Source organism: Plenodomus lingam (assembly GCF_022343315.1).
Source record: "Plenodomus lingam strain CAN1 chromosome Unknown contig_9, whole genome shotgun sequence".
Lineage (NCBI taxonomy): Eukaryota > Fungi > Ascomycota > Dothideomycetes > Pleosporales > Leptosphaeriaceae > Plenodomus > Plenodomus lingam.
The window spans coordinates 152,037-171,503 of NW_027093973.1; the positions used below are offsets into that span (position 1 = coordinate 152,037).

General features: G+C 51.7%; 6 protein-coding genes across 6 annotated transcripts; 3 read left to right on the forward strand and 3 right to left on the reverse strand.

Annotated features, from left to right (window-relative positions):
* Nucleotide 1: 1 nt before the first annotated feature.
* Nucleotides 2-7,594, forward strand: PRPF8 (Pre-mRNA-processing-splicing factor 8; the record flags this gene model as incomplete). Its single annotated transcript, XM_003834566.2, has 2 exons — nt 2-300; nt 493-7,594. 2 exons carry the CDS (start codon nt 2-4, stop codon nt 7,592-7,594), a joined length of 7,401 nt encoding a protein of 2,466 aa, XP_003834614.2.
* Nucleotides 7,595-8,382: 788 nt separating this feature from the next.
* On the forward strand, nt 8,383-9,207 carry IAQ61_010607 (uncharacterized protein; the record flags this gene model as incomplete). Its single annotated transcript, XM_066098853.1, has 1 exon — nt 8,383-9,207. One exon carries the CDS (start codon nt 8,383-8,385, stop codon nt 9,205-9,207), a length of 825 nt encoding a protein of 274 aa, XP_065951011.1.
* An 866-nt stretch (nt 9,208-10,073) lies between these two features.
* IAQ61_010608 (uncharacterized protein) lies at nt 10,074-10,343 on the reverse strand (the record flags this gene model as incomplete). The annotated part of the gene is made up of 1 exon (XM_066098854.1): nt 10,074-10,343. One exon carries the CDS (start codon nt 10,341-10,343, stop codon nt 10,074-10,076), a length of 270 nt encoding a protein of 89 aa, XP_065951012.1.
* Nucleotides 10,344-10,364: 21 nt separating this feature from the next.
* Nucleotides 10,365-12,125, forward strand: IAQ61_010609 (uncharacterized protein; the record flags this gene model as incomplete). Its single annotated transcript, XM_003834569.2, has 2 exons — nt 10,365-11,242; nt 11,294-12,125. 2 exons carry the CDS (start codon nt 10,365-10,367, stop codon nt 12,123-12,125), a joined length of 1,710 nt encoding a protein of 569 aa, XP_003834617.2.
* An 833-nt stretch (nt 12,126-12,958) lies between these two features.
* IAQ61_010611 (uncharacterized protein) lies at nt 12,959-16,002 on the reverse strand. Its single transcript, XM_003834570.2, has 5 exons — nt 15,047-16,002; nt 14,920-14,992; nt 14,328-14,864; nt 13,902-14,230; nt 12,959-13,843 (listed from the first exon to the last, which is right to left on the reverse strand). The coding sequence occupies exons 1-5, from the start codon at nt 15,224-15,226 to the stop codon at nt 13,118-13,120; spliced, it is 1,845 nt and encodes a 614-aa protein (XP_003834618.1). The 5' UTR covers nt 15,227-16,002; the 3' UTR covers nt 12,959-13,117.
* Nucleotides 16,003-17,597: 1,595 nt separating this feature from the next.
* On the reverse strand, nt 17,598-18,923 carry IAQ61_010612 (uncharacterized protein; the record flags this gene model as incomplete). Its single annotated transcript, XM_003834571.1, has 1 exon — nt 17,598-18,923. The coding sequence occupies one exon, from the start codon at nt 18,921-18,923 to the stop codon at nt 17,598-17,600; it is 1,326 nt and encodes a 441-aa protein (XP_003834619.1).
* Between the last annotated feature and the right edge of the window lie 544 nt (nt 18,924-19,467).

Genomic DNA, 19,467 nt, shown 5'->3' on the forward strand with positions numbered 1-19,467 from the left:
TATGTCACGTGCGCAACTCCTGCCTGATCGCGAACCTTTGCTTTTTGCCAGGATACTTTTGATCGCCAAACCCGCACGACGACGCGCGCCCACAACAACGCCGTCCTCTGTGCACCCGCATCCCTTCACAGTTGCGCATCCAAATCTTGCGGGGACACGTGCGCGCTTACGCGACTTTCCTTCGTTCACGGCGGCGCTGTTGCGCGCAGAGTCGAAGACTCGCCTCCCCGGAGCTCATCTGAGAGCGTTGCGCATTCGAGTAAGAGAGCAGTCCGACGCGCGAGGCCATATTATCAAGAGGTATGTCGTTCATTCCTGTTAAAGCTTCCGTTTGATTGGAAATGCCATCCAATCCATATCATTTCCATTTCCCCCTCCCACGTCTTTTATCACTGCCAGCTTTCCGGCCTATGACACTCTCACGCCCAGCATTTTCAAAACGATCAAGCAACTGACATAATATACAGTCACCCATCTGTAAGAGGTACGCAGAATGTCGTGGCAACCTCCACCCCCACCGCCTCCCTCAGGCCCACCAGGGTTTGACTATGTGCCGCCACCTCCACCCCCTCCAGGTGCGCCTGGTACCGTTGGTCCTCCCGGTATGCGTCCGCCCATCGACCCTCAGACCGCCAAGTTTGCGCAGAAGAAGAAGGATTGGCTGCGCTCACAGCGACAGAGATTTGGTGAGAGGCGCAAGGCAGGATTCGTGGAGACGCAAAAGACCGACCTGCCACCGGAGCATCTGCGCAAGGTCTTCAAGGATATTGGCGATGTATCACAGAAGAAATTCACAACCGACAAACGCAGTTATCTCGGAGCGTTGAAGTTCATGCCGCATGCTGTATTAAAGCTTCTGGAGAACATGCCTATGCCCTGGGAGAGTAGGCGAGATGTCAAAGTCTTGTATCATACCAATGGCTGTCTGACGCTAGTCAATGAGGTACCTCGCGTCATTGAGCCCGTCTTTCACGCACAGTGGGCGGCGATGTGGCTTGCGATGAGAAAGGAAAAGAGCGATCGTCGCCACTTCAAGCGCATGCGCTTCCCGCCCTTCGACGATGAGGAGCCGCCGCTTTCATACTCGGAGAACATTGAAGACGTCGACCCTCTCGAGCCTATTCAGCTGGAACTGGACGAGGAAGAGGATGGCCCCGTCTACGACTGGTTCTACGATCATCGTGCGCTCCTCGACACCCCACATGTAAACGGCCCCAGCTATGAGACATGGAATCTTGATCTGCCTCAGATGGCCACACTCTATCGTCTGAGTCGTCAACTGCTTAGCGACATTGTCGACAAGAATTATTTCCACATGTTCGAAATGAATAGCTTCCAGACGGCAAAGGCGCTAAACGTTGCGATACCAGGAGGACCACGATTCGAACCACTTTACAAGGACATCGATCCGAATGACGAGGACTTTGGCGAGTTCAATGCTATCGACCGTATCATCTTCCGCGCCCCAATCCGAACCGAGTATCGTGTATCATATCCTTACCTATATAACTCTCTGCCACGAAGTGTCAAGCTATCGTGGTATTCGTATCCACAGACTGTCTATGTTCGCACAGAGGACCCAAGTCTGCCCGCATTCTACTTCGATCCCATCATCAATCCGATCTCATCGCGAGCTGTCGCGCCAAAGAACATCTCTATAAGCCACGAGGACCTAGTGTTTGGCCCGGGAAATGATGAAGATGATGAAGATGACTTTCAGATGCCGGAAGACATAGAGCCATTCATGGCTGATGAAGAGCTTACCACACCTGACACCGCCTCTGCAATTGCTTTGTGGTGGGCACCACATCCTTTCGACAAGCGCTCCGGCCGTATGGTAAGGGCACAAGATGTCCCACTCGTAAAACAGTGGTACCTCGAGCACGTTCCTGCAGGACAGCCTGTCAAAGTTCGAGTCTCATACCAGAAGCTCCTCAAGACTTACGTTTTGAACGAGCTTCATAAGAAGCCTCCGCAGGCGCAGAACAAGCAGAATCTGATGCGGACACTTAAAAGCACCAAGTTCTTTCAGCAGACTAAGATCGACTGGGTTGAGGCGGGTTTGCAAGTTTGCCGACAAGGTTACAACATGCTCAACCTGCTCATTCACCGCAAGAACCTCACATATCTCCATCTAGACTACAACTTCAACTTGAAACCCATCAAGACACTCACCACAAAAGAGCGGAAGAAGTCTCGTTTTGGAAATGCTTTCCATCTGATGCGAGAAATCTTGCGCTTGACTAAGCTCATTGTCGACGCTCAAGTTCAGTACCGCCTGGGCAACATTGATGCTTTCCAGCTTGCGGATGGTATTCTGTACGCCTTCAACCACGTCGGTCAGCTGACTGGTATGTACCGTTACAAGTACAAACTGATGCATCAGATTCGTTCTTGCAAAGATCTAAAGCATCTCATATACTATCGGTTTAATTCAGGTCCCGTTGGCAAAGGTCCGGGTTGTGGTTTCTGGGCGCCTGCCTGGAGAGTATGGCTATTCTTCATGCGAGGAATCATTCCTCTGCTCGAGCGCTGGCTCGGAAACTTGCTGTCTCGCCAATTCGAAGGTCGACACAGCAAGGGCGTTGCAAAGACCGTGACCAAACAGCGAGTGGAATCCCACTTTGACTTGGAGCTCCGTGCTGCTGTTATGAGTGATCTTATGGACATGATGCCAGAGGGAATCAAGCAGAACAAGGTTAATACCGTTTTGCAGCACTTATCAGAAGCTTGGCGATGCTGGAAGAGCAACATTCCATGGAAGGTGCCCGGCCTACCTGCGCCAATCGAGAATATTATCCTGCGATACGTAAAAAGCAAGGCTGATTGGTGGATCTCCGTGGCGCATTACAACCGTGAGCGCATTCGGCGAGGTGCTACCGTTGACAAGACGGTCGCTAAGAAGAACCTGGGACGATTGACTCGTTTATGGCTCAAGGCTGAACAAGAGCGTCAGCACAACTACATGAAGGACGGTCCATATGTATCTTCCGAGGAAGCGGTTGCCATCTACACAACAATGGTGCATTGGCTCGAAGCAAGGAAATTCTCGCCGATCCCTTTCCCGAGTGTCTCGTACAAGCACGATACGAAGATTCTCATCTTGGCCTTGGAGCGATTGAGGGAAGCCTACTCTGTAAAGGGTCGTCTCAATCAAAGCCAGCGTGAGGAGCTGGCGTTGATCGAGCAGGCCTACGATTCCCCGGGTACCACATTGGCCCGCATCAAGCGCTTCCTGCTCACGCAGCGGGCTTTCAAGGAAGTTGGTATCGATATGAATGACAACTACAGCAACATCAATCCTGTATACGACATTGAGCCTATGGAGAAGATTACAGATGCTTACCTGGATCAATACCTCTGGTACCAGGCCGATCAGCGCCACCTGTTCCCCGCCTGGATCAAGCCATCAGACTCAGAGGTTCCTCCTCTGCTCACATACAAATGGGCGCAGGGCATAAACAACCTCGACAAGGTGTGGGAATCTGACAACGGTGAATGCAACGTCATGATTGAGACCCAACTGTCAAAGGTCTATGAAAAGATCGATCTCACCATGCTCAACCGCCTGCTGCGACTCATCATGGATCACAATTTGGCAGACTACATCACCGCGAAGAACAACGTTCAGCTCAACTACAAGGATATGAACCATGTCAACGCTTACGGCATGATTCGTGGTCTGCAGTTCTCTGGCTTCGTGTTCCAGTTCTACGGTTTAGTTCTCGATATCCTTCTACTTGGCTTGCAGCGGGCGAACGAGATTGCTGGTGCTCCAGAGAGCCCCAATGATTTTTTACAGTTCAAGGACAAGGAGACTGAAGTTCGCCATCCCATCCGTCTCTACACTCGCTACATCGACCGTATCTGGGTGTTCTTCAGATTTACCGCCGATGAGTCGCGTGATCTGATTCAAAGGTTCCTGACTGAGAATCCCGATCCCAACTTTGAGAACGTAATTGGGTACAAGAACAAGAAGTGCTGGCCCCGTGATTCGAGAATGCGCTTGATGCGTCATGATGTCAACCTTGGACGCGCAGTCTTCTGGGATCTGAAGAATCGCCTGCCCCGCTCAGTAACGACAATTGAATGGGATGACACGTTCGCCAGCGTATACAGTCGAGACAACCCCAACTTGCTCTTCTCGATGAACGGGTTCGAGGTTCGCATTCTACCCAAGATACGCAACTTGTCGGGCGAGTTCCCTGTAAAGGACAGTGTCTGGTCTCTTGTCGACAATTCGACAAAAGAGCGAACTGCAGATGCGTTCTTGCAAGTGACAGAGGAGGACATCCAGAAGTTCAACAATCGCATTCGGCAGATTCTCATGTCCTCTGGATCTACTACGTTCACAAAGATTGCCAACAAGTGGAACACCACGCTCATCGCGCTCTTCACATACTACCGTGAGGCCGCTGTCTCTACCGTCAACTTGCTCGACACGATTGTCAAATGTGAGACCAAGATCCAGACCCGTGTCAAGATTGGTCTCAATTCGAAGATGCCATCGCGATTCCCTCCTGCCGTGTTCTATACACCTAAAGAACTCGGTGGTCTCGGTATGATTTCCGGATCCCATATTCTAATTCCAACGAGCGACAAGCGATGGTCAAAACAGACTGATACTGGTGTCACGCACTACCGTGCCGGCATGTCTCACGACGAAGAGACCCTGATTCCCAATATTTTCCGCTACATCATCCCATGGGAGTCAGAGTTCGTCGATTCCCAGCGTGTGTGGATGGAGTACTCACAGAAGCGTCAAGAGGCCCAACAGCAGAACCGCCGTCTAACCCTTGAAGACCTGGAGGACAGTTGGGACCGTGGTCTTCCTCGTATCAACACGCTCTTCCAAAAGGACCGCAGCACCCTCAGTTTCGACAAAGGCTTCCGCACCCGAACGGAGTTCAAGATCTACCAGCACATGAAGAGCAATCCCTTCTGGTGGACGAGCCAGCGTCACGATGGTAAACTCTGGAATTTGAACGCCTACCGCACGGATGTCATTCAAGCACTTGGTGGTGTGGAAACTATTCTTGAACACACACTGTTCAAGGCAACCGCTTTCCCATCGTGGGAGGGCTTGTTCTGGGAACGCGCCTCAGGTTTCGAGGAATCCATGAAATTCAAGAAACTCACCAATGCCCAACGTTCCGGTCTGAACCAAATCCCCAACCGTCGTTTCACCCTGTGGTGGTCACCAACCATCAACCGAGCTAACGTTTACGTGGGTTTCCAAGTCCAACTTGATTTGACTGGTATCTTTTTGCACGGCAAGATTCCGACCCTGAAGATTTCACTTATTCAAATTTTCCGTGCGCATTTGTGGCAGAAGATTCACGAGTCTGTTGTTATGGATCTGTGCCAGGTATTCGATCAAGAGCTTGAGGCTCTTGGCATCGAGACTGTACAGAAGGAGACCATCCATCCTCGAAAATCGTACAAGATGAACAGCTCTTGTGCTGATATTCTTCTCTTCGCCAGTCACAAGTGGAGTGTCTCGCCGCCCTCGATGCTTTACGATACCAAGGATACCATGAGCGCAACGACAACCAACAAGTTCTGGATTGATGTGCAACTACGTTACGGTGATTACGATTCGCATGACATTGAACGTTACGTGCGCGCCAAGTACCTCGACTACACGCAAGACAGCATGAGTATCTACCCGTCTGCCACCGGTCTCATGATTGGTATTGACCTGGCTTACAACCTGTACTCTGCCTACGGACAGTACTTCCCTGGTCTAAAGCAGCTTGTGCAGCAGGCCATGGCAAAGATTATGAAAGCCAACCCTGCCCTCTATGTGCTTCGCGAGCGTATCAGGAAGGGTCTTCAACTGTATGCATCTGAGAGTTCGCAAGAATTCCTTAACTCGCAGAATTACTCCGAGCTGTTCAGCAACCAGATTCAGTTGTTCATCGACGACACTAATGTATACCGTGTGACCATTCACAAGACCTTTGAAGGTAACTTGACCACCAAGCCCATCAACGGTGCCATCTTCATCTTCAACCCACGTACTGGGCAGCTGTTCCTGAAGATCATTCACACAAGTGTCTGGGCGGGTCAAAAGCGTCTTGGTCAATTGGCCAAGTGGAAGACTGCGGAAGAAGTCGCTGCACTGATTCGCTCACTGCCAGTAGAAGAGCAACCGAAGCAGTTGATCGTCACGCGTAAAGGTCTCTTGGATCCCCTTGAGGTCCACTTGCTCGATTTCCCCAACATCTCCATCCGCGCATCGGAACTGCAACTGCCCTTCCAGGCCGCCATGAAGGTTGAGAAGCTCGGTGACATGATTCTCCGCGCTACTGGGCCTCAGATGGTGCTTTTCAACCTGTATGACGAGTGGCTGAAGACTATTTCGTCTTACACTGCTTTCTCGAGGTTGATCCTGATCTTGCGCGCGCTACATGTCAATCAGGACAAGACTAAGCTGTTATTGCGTCCTGACAAGACTGTCATCACTCAGGAGCATCACATCTGGCCCACCCTGGCGGACGAAGACTGGATCAAGGTCGAAGTGCAACTACGAGATCTCATTCTCAATGATTACGGCAAGAAGAATAACGTCAACACGTCATCGCTTACGAGCAGTGAGGTTCGTGATATCATCTTGGGTATGGAAATCTCTGCACCTTCGATGCAGCGTCAACAGGCCGCCGAGATCGACAAGCAGCAGGATGAGCAAGCGCAGTTGACTGCCGTCACCACCAAGACCCAAAATGTCCACGGTGAGGAGATGGTGGTCACGACGACATCGCAGTACGAGCAAGCTTCGTTTGCTTCGAAAACTGAATGGCGTACAAGAGCTGTGGCAACATCCAACCTCCGGACTCGCGCAAACAACATCTACATCAACTCGGAAGATGTCAAGGAGGAGGGCCACTTCACATATGTGATGCCAAAGAATGTGCTCAAACGCTTCATCACGATCGCCGACCTCCGTGTTCAAGTTGCAGGGTATCTTTATGGCAAGTCACCAGCGGACAATGATCAAGTGAAGGAAATTTGTACCATCGTCATGGTCCCCCAAGTCGGCAACACACGCGACGTACAGCTACCCAAGCAACTGCCACAGCACGAATACCTCGATGGTCTCGAGCCTCTCGGCATCATCCACACCGTCAGCGGCAACGAGCCTCCGTACATGCAAGCAAGCGACGTAACCCAACACGCACGCCTGATGAATGCACATGCAAGCTGGGACAAGAAGACGGTATCCATGACCGTCTCCTTCACGCCAGGTTCCGTCTCGCTCGCCGCCTGGGCCCTTACCCCCAACGGCTACAAATGGGGCGCGGAGAACAAAGACACCATGTCGGACAACCCGGCCGGCTTCTCGACCTCGTTTGGCGAAAAGTGCCAGCTCCTGCTGTCGGACAAGATTCGTGGCTACTTCCTTGTTCCGGAGAATGGCATCTGGAATCATAGCTTCATGGGAAGTGCGTTTGGTACTGTGGAGAAGAAGCCGGTTAGGGTGAGGCTGGATACGCCGGTGAGGTTTTACGATAGTGTGCATCGGCCCTTGCATTTTAGCAATTTCGCCGAGCTTGAGGATGTGTTTGTCGATCGGGAGAATCAGTTTGAGTAGAGGCTTGACTGTGAAGGAGAAAAGGGACAGACAAGGGGCAAGCGGGGGAGGGGAGAGGAATGCAGCGACACAATGGGCATGTGGAGGTGTTTGTTTGTACATTATGATTGGGCGTCGAGAATGGCGTTTTGCATCAGTTCGCATCAGTGTTGTTGTTTTCTTGCAGCTACTCCGGCGATGAAGGGTGTGGTACCCCGAAATGGTTAAAAATATGTATAGTCTGGTTTAATCTCGTGACAAAGGGGCCAATTTAACAGTTTTTGAGTTGAAGGCGGTATTTCTTCCTTATCGCTTGGTGTTTGCCAATTGTCCTTGAAATTAAGAACTCAATCGTACATGTATTATATTTTAGTTCCGAGGAAAGAAGAGGGAGATGTGTGATGGTATAGGACTATAGGACTTTGAACGGTTTTCTCAGAATTCAGTACTTTTTATACACTTGAAGTTGGCGTGGTCACGCCCCTCGCTAGGCATTTCAGTTTAGAAGGGAGTGTGATTTGGTTGGCATGGTCACAAATATTAGTCAAAAGAAGGATGTTTCGCGCACGCGACAATAAGAGCTGCCTAAATGACAGAGGCGCAGAAGCAGGCAAACGGTAACGCTATGACATGGAAACGCGCGATCAAAAAAGCAGCCGTTTGCCTGTGAGGCCCCGCGGGTGCGCAGGAGTTTCTTGTACATAGATATGATGGGAGGCAAAACGCTATTCACTTTCACTTTCACCTCAAAATCTAAGTCTATACTTACTCCAGGGCTGCGCTCGAGTACCTTGTCCTAGACTCCACAGATGCACAAAAACCCAGAAATACAGACGCCGCTGAGAAACGTCAGGTTTGCGATTCAGGTATGCTGGGACTCGGGTGGTGGCTCCGTTCTCGTCAACTGGCGATCTGACATTCGTATAGCAAGCACCATGGCTTTCCCACTAGATGTCTACCCAGTGATGTCGGAGATCAGCGAGCTTCGCGAGAAAGCAAATGTAGACGGCGCGGCACCCGCTCTCGAGGCAGATTTGTTGTCTTCGGCATCGCCCCAGCACTCCGCTTCTGGGACATCGAGTTTGGCGACCCCGACTTCCAAAGGTGGGGTGGGTAAAGCGTGGAGGAGGATGAAGAAGGGGCTCCGACCAGGCGACAAGGTCAAGAAGAAAGCAGACACGACGATACCTGCGTCTGTGTCGTCGCGGGGAACGGCGAGTGCGAGCAATGGCACGAGTCGTTGTGAAAGAGGTGAGACCGGATCCAGTCATGCTGCTTGCACGCAATTGGACGACTGCTCTCTGAACTCGAGCATTGCGGTTGGGCCAGCCAGCAGCAAAGGCACCATCAGCGACGACCAAGACAGCGAGGCCGCAAAGGACATGGGCAGTGCGAGTGACAAGGATGACGTCTCGACGTCAGACTGGTTCATGACTCATGGTCTCACTGTGGAAGCTGCCACTGAGTTGCTTCAGTGGGGTGGACTGGGTGACGACGAGGAAGATATCACGGCCCTACCCTCGATGAGCCTAAAGTCGGCCATGGAACAGTTGGCCAAGACAGAGAAGAGGAGGCCGAAAAAGCTGAGGAAAGGAGGCAGTAGGTTGCCGATGCCTACCGCTAAGTGGATATGAAATGGTGTTGGTGGTAGGTGCAGTGGCCTCTGAAGAAACGCAAATGAAACAGGCTAACAGGAATAGATCTGAGATGGGGGATACTTTTTTTTTTTTGAAAGATCTACTTGAAGCTGGTGTGGGGGAGATTTTGTGTTGGTACATGACAAGAAGGATAGGGGCATGTAATTAGATTGGCTGTATATGAGTCGCATACCTCCCCCCCCCGTCTTGTTCGGTGCCGTCAGCATTGTAGCAGGTAGACAATCAAGTCACATAGTGTTATAATTCCCAAGTGGCCAGATGGCTGGGTACATGGTCAGCGAACTCACTCGTCGGCTTTCCTGCACCAGAGCATTTATTCACCCATCCGCATATGGCCAGACGTGGGGGGCCGACGCTTTCCGCAGCCGATTCGGCCCTCGTCGCACCACGCCATGGGGGGATCCAACTTTGCTCACGGCTCACGATATCAAAAAGTGCCTAGCACAATACAACCCGATACCGGTTCCCATGCCATGCCATGCCTGGTGCCATCTGGAACCTGGCCTTGGAGATTGCGGCTGTTGGTGTCATGTCGTGCAAGGAAGTTTCTACGTGTCGTTGGTGTAAGCATGGCTTGCTTCGGCCCTCGTCGTGGGCTGCGTTGGCCTAACCTGTTTGGACAAGCGTGGGATCTAGTGGATTGTGGGGAAGTGTACTAGAGTACTCTACAAGGACAGCATGTATTGACGGGCAGACAGGTAAATGCACAGTTGCTGATATCGCCGTTGAGCTGGTATTCATCGTGCATACCTTGTCTCCTCATGTTGCCGCGTGGAGAAAGAGGGAGAACCTACTGGCAGCTGGGAATGGCCGGCTTTGTTGTTTCTGAGTGGGCACCGACGTCATCGCTGTGTTTGCGGCCTTGTTCCCCCAAAAGTCCCCCCGCGTGCCGACATGCTCACAAGCTCCTGGAGACACGGCGATGCAACAAGGTACTCCGCAGTCTGAGATACACAAGCAAGGTAACGGCCAATGAAGACTTGTACTTTACGTAGTCCGATGAGCGAGCACCGCTTGCGCTTGCGTAAGTCTGGAGCAACGACGCCGCCGTGCTTGTTCTGCACAGACGCAGCCGATTCTAGCCGCGCCACCATCGCGCCAAACAGCGACATCGTACAAGGCCCGTGGATCAAATGGAAGATCGTCTGGCGGTACCTATATATGGCGTCAAAATTCATCATGGCAAGCAGGTCACAAGACCCCAATCGCCCCCATTTCAATCACTCGGTAGGATTACGAAACACTCGGCCGTACCATCCACCTGCTGCACTCACTACAAAGGCCTGGGACCCCTAACTTGGACGACTATACAAAACTCACCCACATCATCTCTCTCCCACAGCTATCTCTCTCTCTCTCTCTCTCTCACACACACACACACATACATACACATATACACGCACACATCCAAAATGGGATCAAGACTACGGCAACTTCAGTGCCTTCAGAGCCTGACCATCCACCACACTCGACGCACACTCACACAGACCCCCCGCCTCATACACTCCAGCTCACGGCGAGATGTCACTGCCCCAACACCATCTCCCGCCTCCACCCCTTCACAGCTCCTCAATCTTGAGACACCTCAACGGCAAGCACAGACAAAGGCCGTTCTAGATCGTCTCCCGACCTCCTCGGTGCTGCGATCGTATCTCATCACTGCCGTGTCTTCCTCGCCAGTCCTGCTCACATTTTGCTTCAACATCCTACGGAAGATGCTGGACTCCAAATCCTTTCTCATGAACATTGATAAGAACCCTATTCTGCAGAGTGTGCTCAAGAAGACCTTTTATGCCCAGTTCTGTGTTGGCGACAAGAAGGACGAGGTTGTGCGGAACACCGACTTTGCTCGGACGCTGGGCTATGGCGGCATCCTGTTCGAATATGCTCTTGAGGTACTGGGCGGGGCAGCACCGACGGCCGAAGAGACAAAGAAGGAGGTCGAAGTGTGGAGGAAGGGGATGCTACAGAGTGTGGATATGGCCAAGGAGGGCGACTTTGTCGGACTCAAGTAAGTGCATGGCCGTAAGCCTCCCTCGAGTCGATAGTAACAGCCTTTCAGATGGTCTGGTCTCGGTCGTCACGCGCTCTACCTTCTTCAGAACCAGAAAGAGGCCACCCCTGAGATGTGGGATGCCATTATCGCCGCCTGCGACGCCGCTGCAGCAAAGGGCGTAAGCCTCCTTCCCGGTGCCGAAGAAGAAGCCACCAACCTCGGGCTCGAGAAGTGGACCACCCAGCTTCAGAAGATGTACAACACCCCCGAAAGAGGCCGTGCAGTCCTCTACGTAACCTACCAGTGCTACCTCCGCGACATCTCCAAGCGCATGGCCCAGCACCTTGAGAAGGCCTCCAAAGAAGGCTACATTGCCGGCGTCAAGCTAGTTCGTGGCGCATACCTGACCTCTGAGCCCAAGGAAATCACCTTTGACACCAAAGAGGGTACAGATGCAAACTACGACGCCTGTGCCGAAGCCGTCATCCGCCAACAGTGGACCGACAAGGTCTCTGCCCCAACCCCCGGCACCCCCTTCCCACGCACCGAGGTCGTCCTCGCAACACACAACGCCCACTCCCTCCAGCAAGCCATGAAGCTCCGCGCCGAGAAAATGCTCACCACCCCCGCTGACAAGCTGCCCCGCCTCACCTACGCGCAGCTGCAGGGCATGGCAGACGAGATCTCCCAGGCCCTGGTCCAGGACCCCATCATGCACAAGGACACCCAGGCCAAGGTCGTCAAGTGCATGACCTGGGGCACCACAACCGAGTGCCTGAACTTCTTGCTCCGCAGGGCAAGCGAGAACAAGGAGGCTGCGACACGGACACAGGACACGCGCAAGGCCATGGGTGCTGAGCTAAGGAGAAGAGTCAAGGGCTACTTTGGCCTTGCTTAAACTCACACCAGTTGACGACTTTTTCCTTTCCCCTGGTGGATTTTTTATTTCTTTCAGCATCGCTTTCTTTCTTTCTTTGGCTCTCTTTTGCGTCATGATTCCGGCACAGCCAAATTCGGCAGCATAGCATTAGCATGGCGTTGGCACCTGGGGTCTTCGAATCCACCCGAAGCGTAAAGTCCCTTTGCATAAAGCAAAAATCCGGACACCAATTTTCACGTTTGAAAAAGATTACCATTTTGATAGCGTAAATTTACAAGCAATATCCCATGCAAACCCTGCCTTGCTGCAAAGTGACTTGTCAACTGTGTTTTTACCACAAATTTTTTACTATTTTCGCACTCTTTTTTGGTGTGTGTTGCACGATGGCGGGGTTCACCAACTTCTGAGTCGTGACTAGGACTCGGGGATCCACTGCCCCACTCCACTCGTTACCCGTAACTAGGGATGCGTGTGTCACCGCAGTCCACAGAGCGTTCGTGCCAAACGGAAAAGTCGGGCTTTCGAAAACGCTGGAAGATTCTTGATCAAACGAGTATATAGATGTTTTAAAAAACAGAATGAATACATAATCAGCTATTCCAGCCCTATTGGCCAAGCGGTAAGGCGTCGCACTTGTAATGCGAAGAGCGGTTGTTCGATTCAGCCATAGGGCATTGATTCTGTTCTTTTTGACAATTTTTTGGGATTCGGGATTTGGGAATTTTGGTAGTGCTGGGGTGACGGAAATAAGATTTGCATATTTTTTGGCCTGGGGTAAGTCAGTATAGTAAGTAAGGGATGTAGAAGTAGGAGTATTAAACTTGCAGATCTGTATTGAAAGGTTCCTGCATGCTAACTTTGTGAGATTGTGTTTGCTAACTTGCTTTAATTATCATGATTAATTTGTACTACAAAACCGGGGTATACATTGCGTACAACAACATTTATCTTCATGTCAACGTGCATTATCTAATCATCATCATCATGGAACTCCCCTATAATCCTGTCGCCTAGTTTAAAGCCCCCTTCTCGTTCTTCTCATCGCGTACACTATGGTGCTCCACGTTCTCTGCATCCCCAATCTCCCGCCCACCAATATACGTGCTCTCCTTCATATTGTTCATCGCATCCTCATGCTTGTCAGCGCTGCGGAACGTAAGGTAAAACCCGACACCACCGCACATGGCGACCACAGCGACGGATCCATAGTTCCACACCAACAGCGGGTCCTCTGACAGACTGACAAGCGTCTGACCCAGGGCAGCTGAGACGGCCGAGGTGGAGAGTGCGACGGCTTGAATGGTGGATTTCATGTTGTTGGGCGCCTTTGTGTATGCGTACTCGAGCTTTGTGATGGAGGCTAGAATCTCGGACATGCCGATGAGACCGTAGGGAAAAGCCTGGACCCAGACGGAAATGTCTGCGTGGCAGTCCTTGCGGGTTTTGCTGAGCTTGTTGATTTGGTTGCCGCAGGGGGACATGGTGTAGATGTAGTGTTGGATGACGCATGCCGACACCATTGCGAAGGAGGATAGGGCGAAGCCGGCCGTGATCTTTTTGATCGGCGAGAGCTGGACACCCATCTTCCGGAGACCGGGGTAGACGAAGAAGTCCATCAGGGGGATCAGGATGACGATGAAGATGGGGTTGAGCTTGGAGACGATGTCGTTGGGGGTGGAGCCCAGGTTCATGGTGTTGGCTTGAGAGACGAGGTTGTTGTTCATTTGGTTGTAGGCCTGGGATTTTCTTATTAGCCATGTTGACATGTTGTCTTGTCGACTAGGTGACACTTACCAGCCAGTATAAGGGGTACCAGAGGAAGACTTTACAAGCCAAGATTCCACGCTTGACCTCGTCTACCCACGCGTCGTCAAAACTCATCCATGCAGGCGCAGACTCGCCGCGTTGGCTGAACGCGCTGGGCTTGACACGCTCCCAGAATCCCTCGTCCTTGAATGTGTTCTTTTTGGGCGAATGCTTGATAGCAAGGCGGATGAGCTTGAAAGCCTTGCCCATGACGGATCCCGTGGGAGGAGTCAACTTGTAGTGTTTCTTCATCGCGATCAAGATGACGGGGCAGAGGAGATAGCAGATAGTGGGTAGGGTGTAGGAGAGCCAGAAGCCTAGAACTGTCAGCCAAAGAATTCATCCCCAGTCACCCCGCCCTTGGAGGCCACGAAGAGATAATAGCAGTCTCAACTTGAGACAAGGTACACGTACCGACAAAGTGTTCCGAGTAGACCATTGCGATGGATCCACAGATGGATCCACAGTTGATGAGGAAGTAAAAGTAGATGTAGATCCTGGCCGTCGTGGTGGCGGGATCAACAATCTCCTTCAAGCCATTCTTCTTGACACGGACATAAGCCTTTTGGTCCTTGTACTGCTCTGCAATCAGAGGCGAAATGTTGGACTTGAAGCCACCAGTCCCTAGTCCCATGATGACGAGACCAACAGCAAAGATTGCAATGGCAACGTTGGGCTTGACAATGACCTGAGGAATGGCAGACATGATGAGGATAACATGACCGATGACAGCAAGAACATTGGAGTATTGAATGGTCTTGTACCGGCCCCAGTATTCGTCCGCGAGCCAGGCTCCACCGAGCGGAGTGATGTAAGACCAGAATTGGTTAAACATGGTCAGACCTGTGGACGCTCGCTGGCCCATGTCAAGGGCACCAGAACCGGGATTCTTCAGGAACCCAGCTCCCGTGTTGGAGCCCGGTGGGAGCGGCTTTTGGATGAAGTTGACGACTGGATGTATCATTAGTGAGCCATTTTGGGGGCACTAGCAATGCTTGTAACATACAAACAGCACTCGTTCCATAATAAGAGAAACGTTCCACAAACTCGACTGCAGCGACAGTCCAAGCCTGCCAGGGCTTTTGGAAAAGTTAGATCTGAGCCTATCAGATATCAAGGCGATGTTGGCTTACGATTCTCCCAGCGACTCGTGGCAGAGTCGCCCATTCTTCCTCGGTCGGGAAAGGTCCTAGGAGACGGACATCTTCGTCCTTGAATGAGTTGGTAGAGCTGAGATCGAGTGGGATGGGGTCTTCTGCCGTAGCTCCCTTGGTAATCTCGAGGCTGGCTTTGACATTGGTGTTGAGCGCCATGGCGAAGTGCTAGAACGACAGTGCTCAATCGAGGAGTAATCCAATGAGGCGAAAAGAAATCACCGTGAGCGACTTGGGAACACGCCCTTGACCGCAAATGCTTAGAAGCTCAGAATGGACGAGGGAAACAAACACCTAGATTTCAAGGACTGGTCGATGCCCGACTTCATATAGACAGATTGCTAGTGTCCAGACTTGGACACCGGGCCAGAGTTGCACAGGGATGACACGAGCAACCAAGCTCCCGTCTTCCAAGATCCACCACATGCGCTCCTCGGGTCTGCTATCACGACCATATCATTCGCTGTGCATGTCCAAGGATGACGGGATCACGCCCAGTTGGTCCCAAGTGTCCATTTTCCATGGTATTACCGCCGGTAAGCGCGTAGGAGAAGCATCCAAAGCCGTCGTACCAAGCAAAGGCCCCCCAGATTTAGGATAAGAGAGGCATGTGCTGTTGGAAGACAAAGGCTCACATATGCCACCCAGCCTCACCCAAATTGCCACCAACGCATGGCAAACGTCTAGAAAAGAGGTGCCAAGTGATGCTAAGGTGGAAAAGATAACGGCTGGCTGGAGCTTCCACTCTAAAATCACCTGGCGGAAGTAGTGTCAATGCATGCCAAGGTGCCGTGCTGGTGGGTGAATATCTACACCGGTACCGTACAGCCTTGATGGTCGAACGCGATAGACAGGAAAGACAGAGTAGAACAAGTCGAGTCCACAACAATGTTGATGTGGAAGTGATGACGACCTTTGTCGTGTTTTAGCAAGACGAGCTTTCGATCGCAAGTGACCGATACCTAGGCCGGTCCATCGATGTAAAGAATTCAGACACAATCTGATGCGATTTCACGGCACAGTTGCCCCAGCAGGATTCGCTCGGAGTTCGCGCAATCCGCCTGCCTAATTGGGATTTCTTAGTCGCGGTGTACCACAGCCAAGGGCTTGGAAATAGGCGGGGAGGATAACAACGTTGCGTTGCACGACCTCCTTCTCGAAAGGTATAAACGCGATGCCTTAGCGAAAGAGGCGTGTTGCAATACCGATGAAGGGGTTGAACTTTGGATTTTGGCAGTGGAGTGAATCCAGCTGACGACCAGTGCGTCGCGGTTCCAATGTCCTGACAGCAAGAGATATCTACAATTACAACTACCGGTACCATGGGGACATTCTTCGGCAGGCGAGAGAGACCTTTCTCGCACTCCATACCTGTGAACAATCCTTCAGGCTATCTATTCAGCTTCATCGCCTCTCCTGCATGCGCTGGAAACGGTGTCAAGGAACGGGATGAGTTCTTTTTGCACCCAGGCTCCATTCGCCCTTGGAGCTATGGCTGTTTGAAGGGTTTCGCAGGGAAATAGGGCTGTGGCTGTAGGAGAGTCCATGGCGTTGGAACAGAATCCGAGGATGGATTAAGACGAAGTGTATAAGCAATCTGACCACGCGGCGAAGATGGTTATGATGTGTGAGTATATTGGTGGCAAGCTGGGATTTTACAAGTGAGCGATTGTCTCTTCAAGGAGCCATGGATCGTCACACAAACTAAACCGCGCTTTTCACTTGAATTTCGTAGGCGTGCATGGCTTTCACTGGGGTATTCACTAGTGATTCAGCACTTTGAAAGCACGGCTATACCTTGCGCTCAGGAAGAAATCCAGCACCATCAAACATCAAATTTAAGAGTAGAGGGGTATATATATACGAGCTGGACCGCATTGAAATGGAAAATATACACCACACGAAAGCCATCATCCAGCCTCTCCCAGCTCTCCCGGAGACGTCGACGAAGTTCACTTGAGTATCGACAAGGAGGCTCGGAGCTCTATATTCCATATATAGAAACCACAAAGTGGCATGATGGCCAGCTTACCTACCGAGTGAGCAGATGTTTACTACCGATTGCTACTAGCAAAGCCAAAACTCTGTTCTTGAGGAACAAGGGGTTGTAGTGACTAAAGCAAAACAACGGCAGCTACATTCTCTGTGAACATAAGCTGTCTTTTCGCGCTGGATGGCAAGTCGAAACCCCATAAAAGGAAAGCAAAGCAGACCGACTCCACAGCGACAGGTGAGTAGAATTCTTCGAAGCATTAGTATGCACATGTATAATGAGCACAAGGTCATCCAAGAGATCTGCCATCAACTGCTCAAATAGAAATGCTAGTGAAAGGCTTCGGAATGTATTTCGAGTCTGTGTATTAGACGATAGCAAAGCAAAGGACTAGCCATTTAATTGCTTCAAAATCCATCAATATTCCATCGGAAAGATTCACGACGGAATCAATATAACCAATGCTTTAATATATGATATTTCATTCGTAGACAAGAACTCACCCTCAAGCCGCCTCGTACATGAGAACAAAGCACTCTACACAGCACCGCTCCCCGCCTCCACCATCCTCGCCCCATCCTGTCCAACCTGCACCTTGCCCTTACCATCTCCGCCCACTGACTCGCTCCCCTGAGCAAGCACCCTGAACGCACTCAGAAGATCATTCTTCAGGTCTTCCCAATTCTCTACACCGACACTCACGCGCAGCAGCCGCGTATCGACCTCGATATCGCTCATGCGCCTCCACTCGATCAAGCTCTCCACACCACCGAGACTGGTCGCGTGGTGGAATAAGCGCAGCTTCGAGGGTAGAGTGCGGGCCTGCATCTCCTCGTGCGTGTACATGCTGAAGACGGGACCGAATCCGTTTGGCATCTGCGGTTTGAGCCAGTGCATGTCGTCTTTTTGCAGACTGGCGTGGGTGACCTTGCTCACTACTTTCTTCACCAGCTCGGCGTCTGCGCCGTTGCCGCAGAGGGAGTCGTGCAGCCATGAGACCAAGTTTTCAGCGTTGCTGCTTTGTCGTTGCACTCGAAGCTCTAGAGTACGCAGACTGCGGACGCCGAGCCAGCCTTCCAGACTGCCTAGCACGCTGCCGAGGAAGATGCGGTCGGCACGGAATGTTTTGGCAAGTGTGAGGCCCTCGTCGCCGACACGTGTGGCGAGTATGCCACAGAGCATGTCGCTGTGTCCACCAATGTATTTTGTGCCAGAGTGCATGACGATGTCGGCTCCCCATTTGAACGCGTCCATCAATCCTGGAGGCGCGAATGTGGCGTCAACGCTGAGAAGTGCGCCTCGGGCGTGTGCACGATCTGCGTACTTTTTGATAGAGAATGCTTCCCCCGTTGGATTGAGTGGCGTTTCAAGGTGTACAAGGTCACCTTTCCCTAGACCAGCCGCATCCCAAGCCTTGTCATCGGCATGAAGATCGACAGTCTTGACGTTATGCATGCGCTTGTGAAGTTCAATCACGCCATGGCAGCCATGATAGCCGCCACTGATTGCGATGACTTTGGGTACCACACCGACCAGCAGTCCGTGAAAAGCGCTGAGGCCGCTACTGTAGCTGACGACCTGGTTGGCTAAGATTTCCAACTCTTCCTCCTTGGCTTCGGGGAAGATGAGAGGCGCGAGAATAGTTTCCAGTCGATTGATGTTTGCGGAAGCTAGACGAGAGTAGATCAAGGGGGTTTGAAGGTCAATATATTCATCTTCCGTTGGGACGGCGACAAGCTCTTCCGGGTTGTGAGGATAGCGGAAGGTGGTGGAGGTGTGAATTGGAGGGGCGACATCGGTCAAGATGTTGATGCGGTCGTCGGCGTGGATGCCGTGGGTTGCTGCGTGAAGAGGCGGTGACATTGTGGATATGTTACGTTCAAATCCAATGTTGAAGAATTTTGACTAGAATCCAAGCTACGAAGGGAGGGTCCTGTTATACTGGAATTAGCACATGAGATGATCAGTCAAATACGGCCAGGTTGAAGGTAGATGAGGCATGCAAATGGCTTTTTGACGAGGCAATGCCGATGTCAAGCTGTTGTCAATTCCACGCCCTTTTGCGGCCCCGAGATCGCATGATCTAACCATTCACGCCGTTAGGGGACTGGCTATACGGCTATACCCGACTCGTCAGTGGACAAGACGCGTTTGGAGCGATACTAACGTGCAACATTACCGCTCGAGAGCATACATGTACACGACGAGACTCGTTCGAGGTTCATTAGCTGACTCCGGATAGCATTGTGTAATCATTTTACCACGAGTTCCTGTCTATGCATGTGTGTTGTGTCTGGACGATGGGAGGAAGTGAAGCTGACGGTTGCTGTTCGCAGCTATGACGTTGGTGCGGGGTAGTCGTCTGCCCCTCCCTATTTGCGACCAAAAAAAGTTGCGCTGGGAAGAC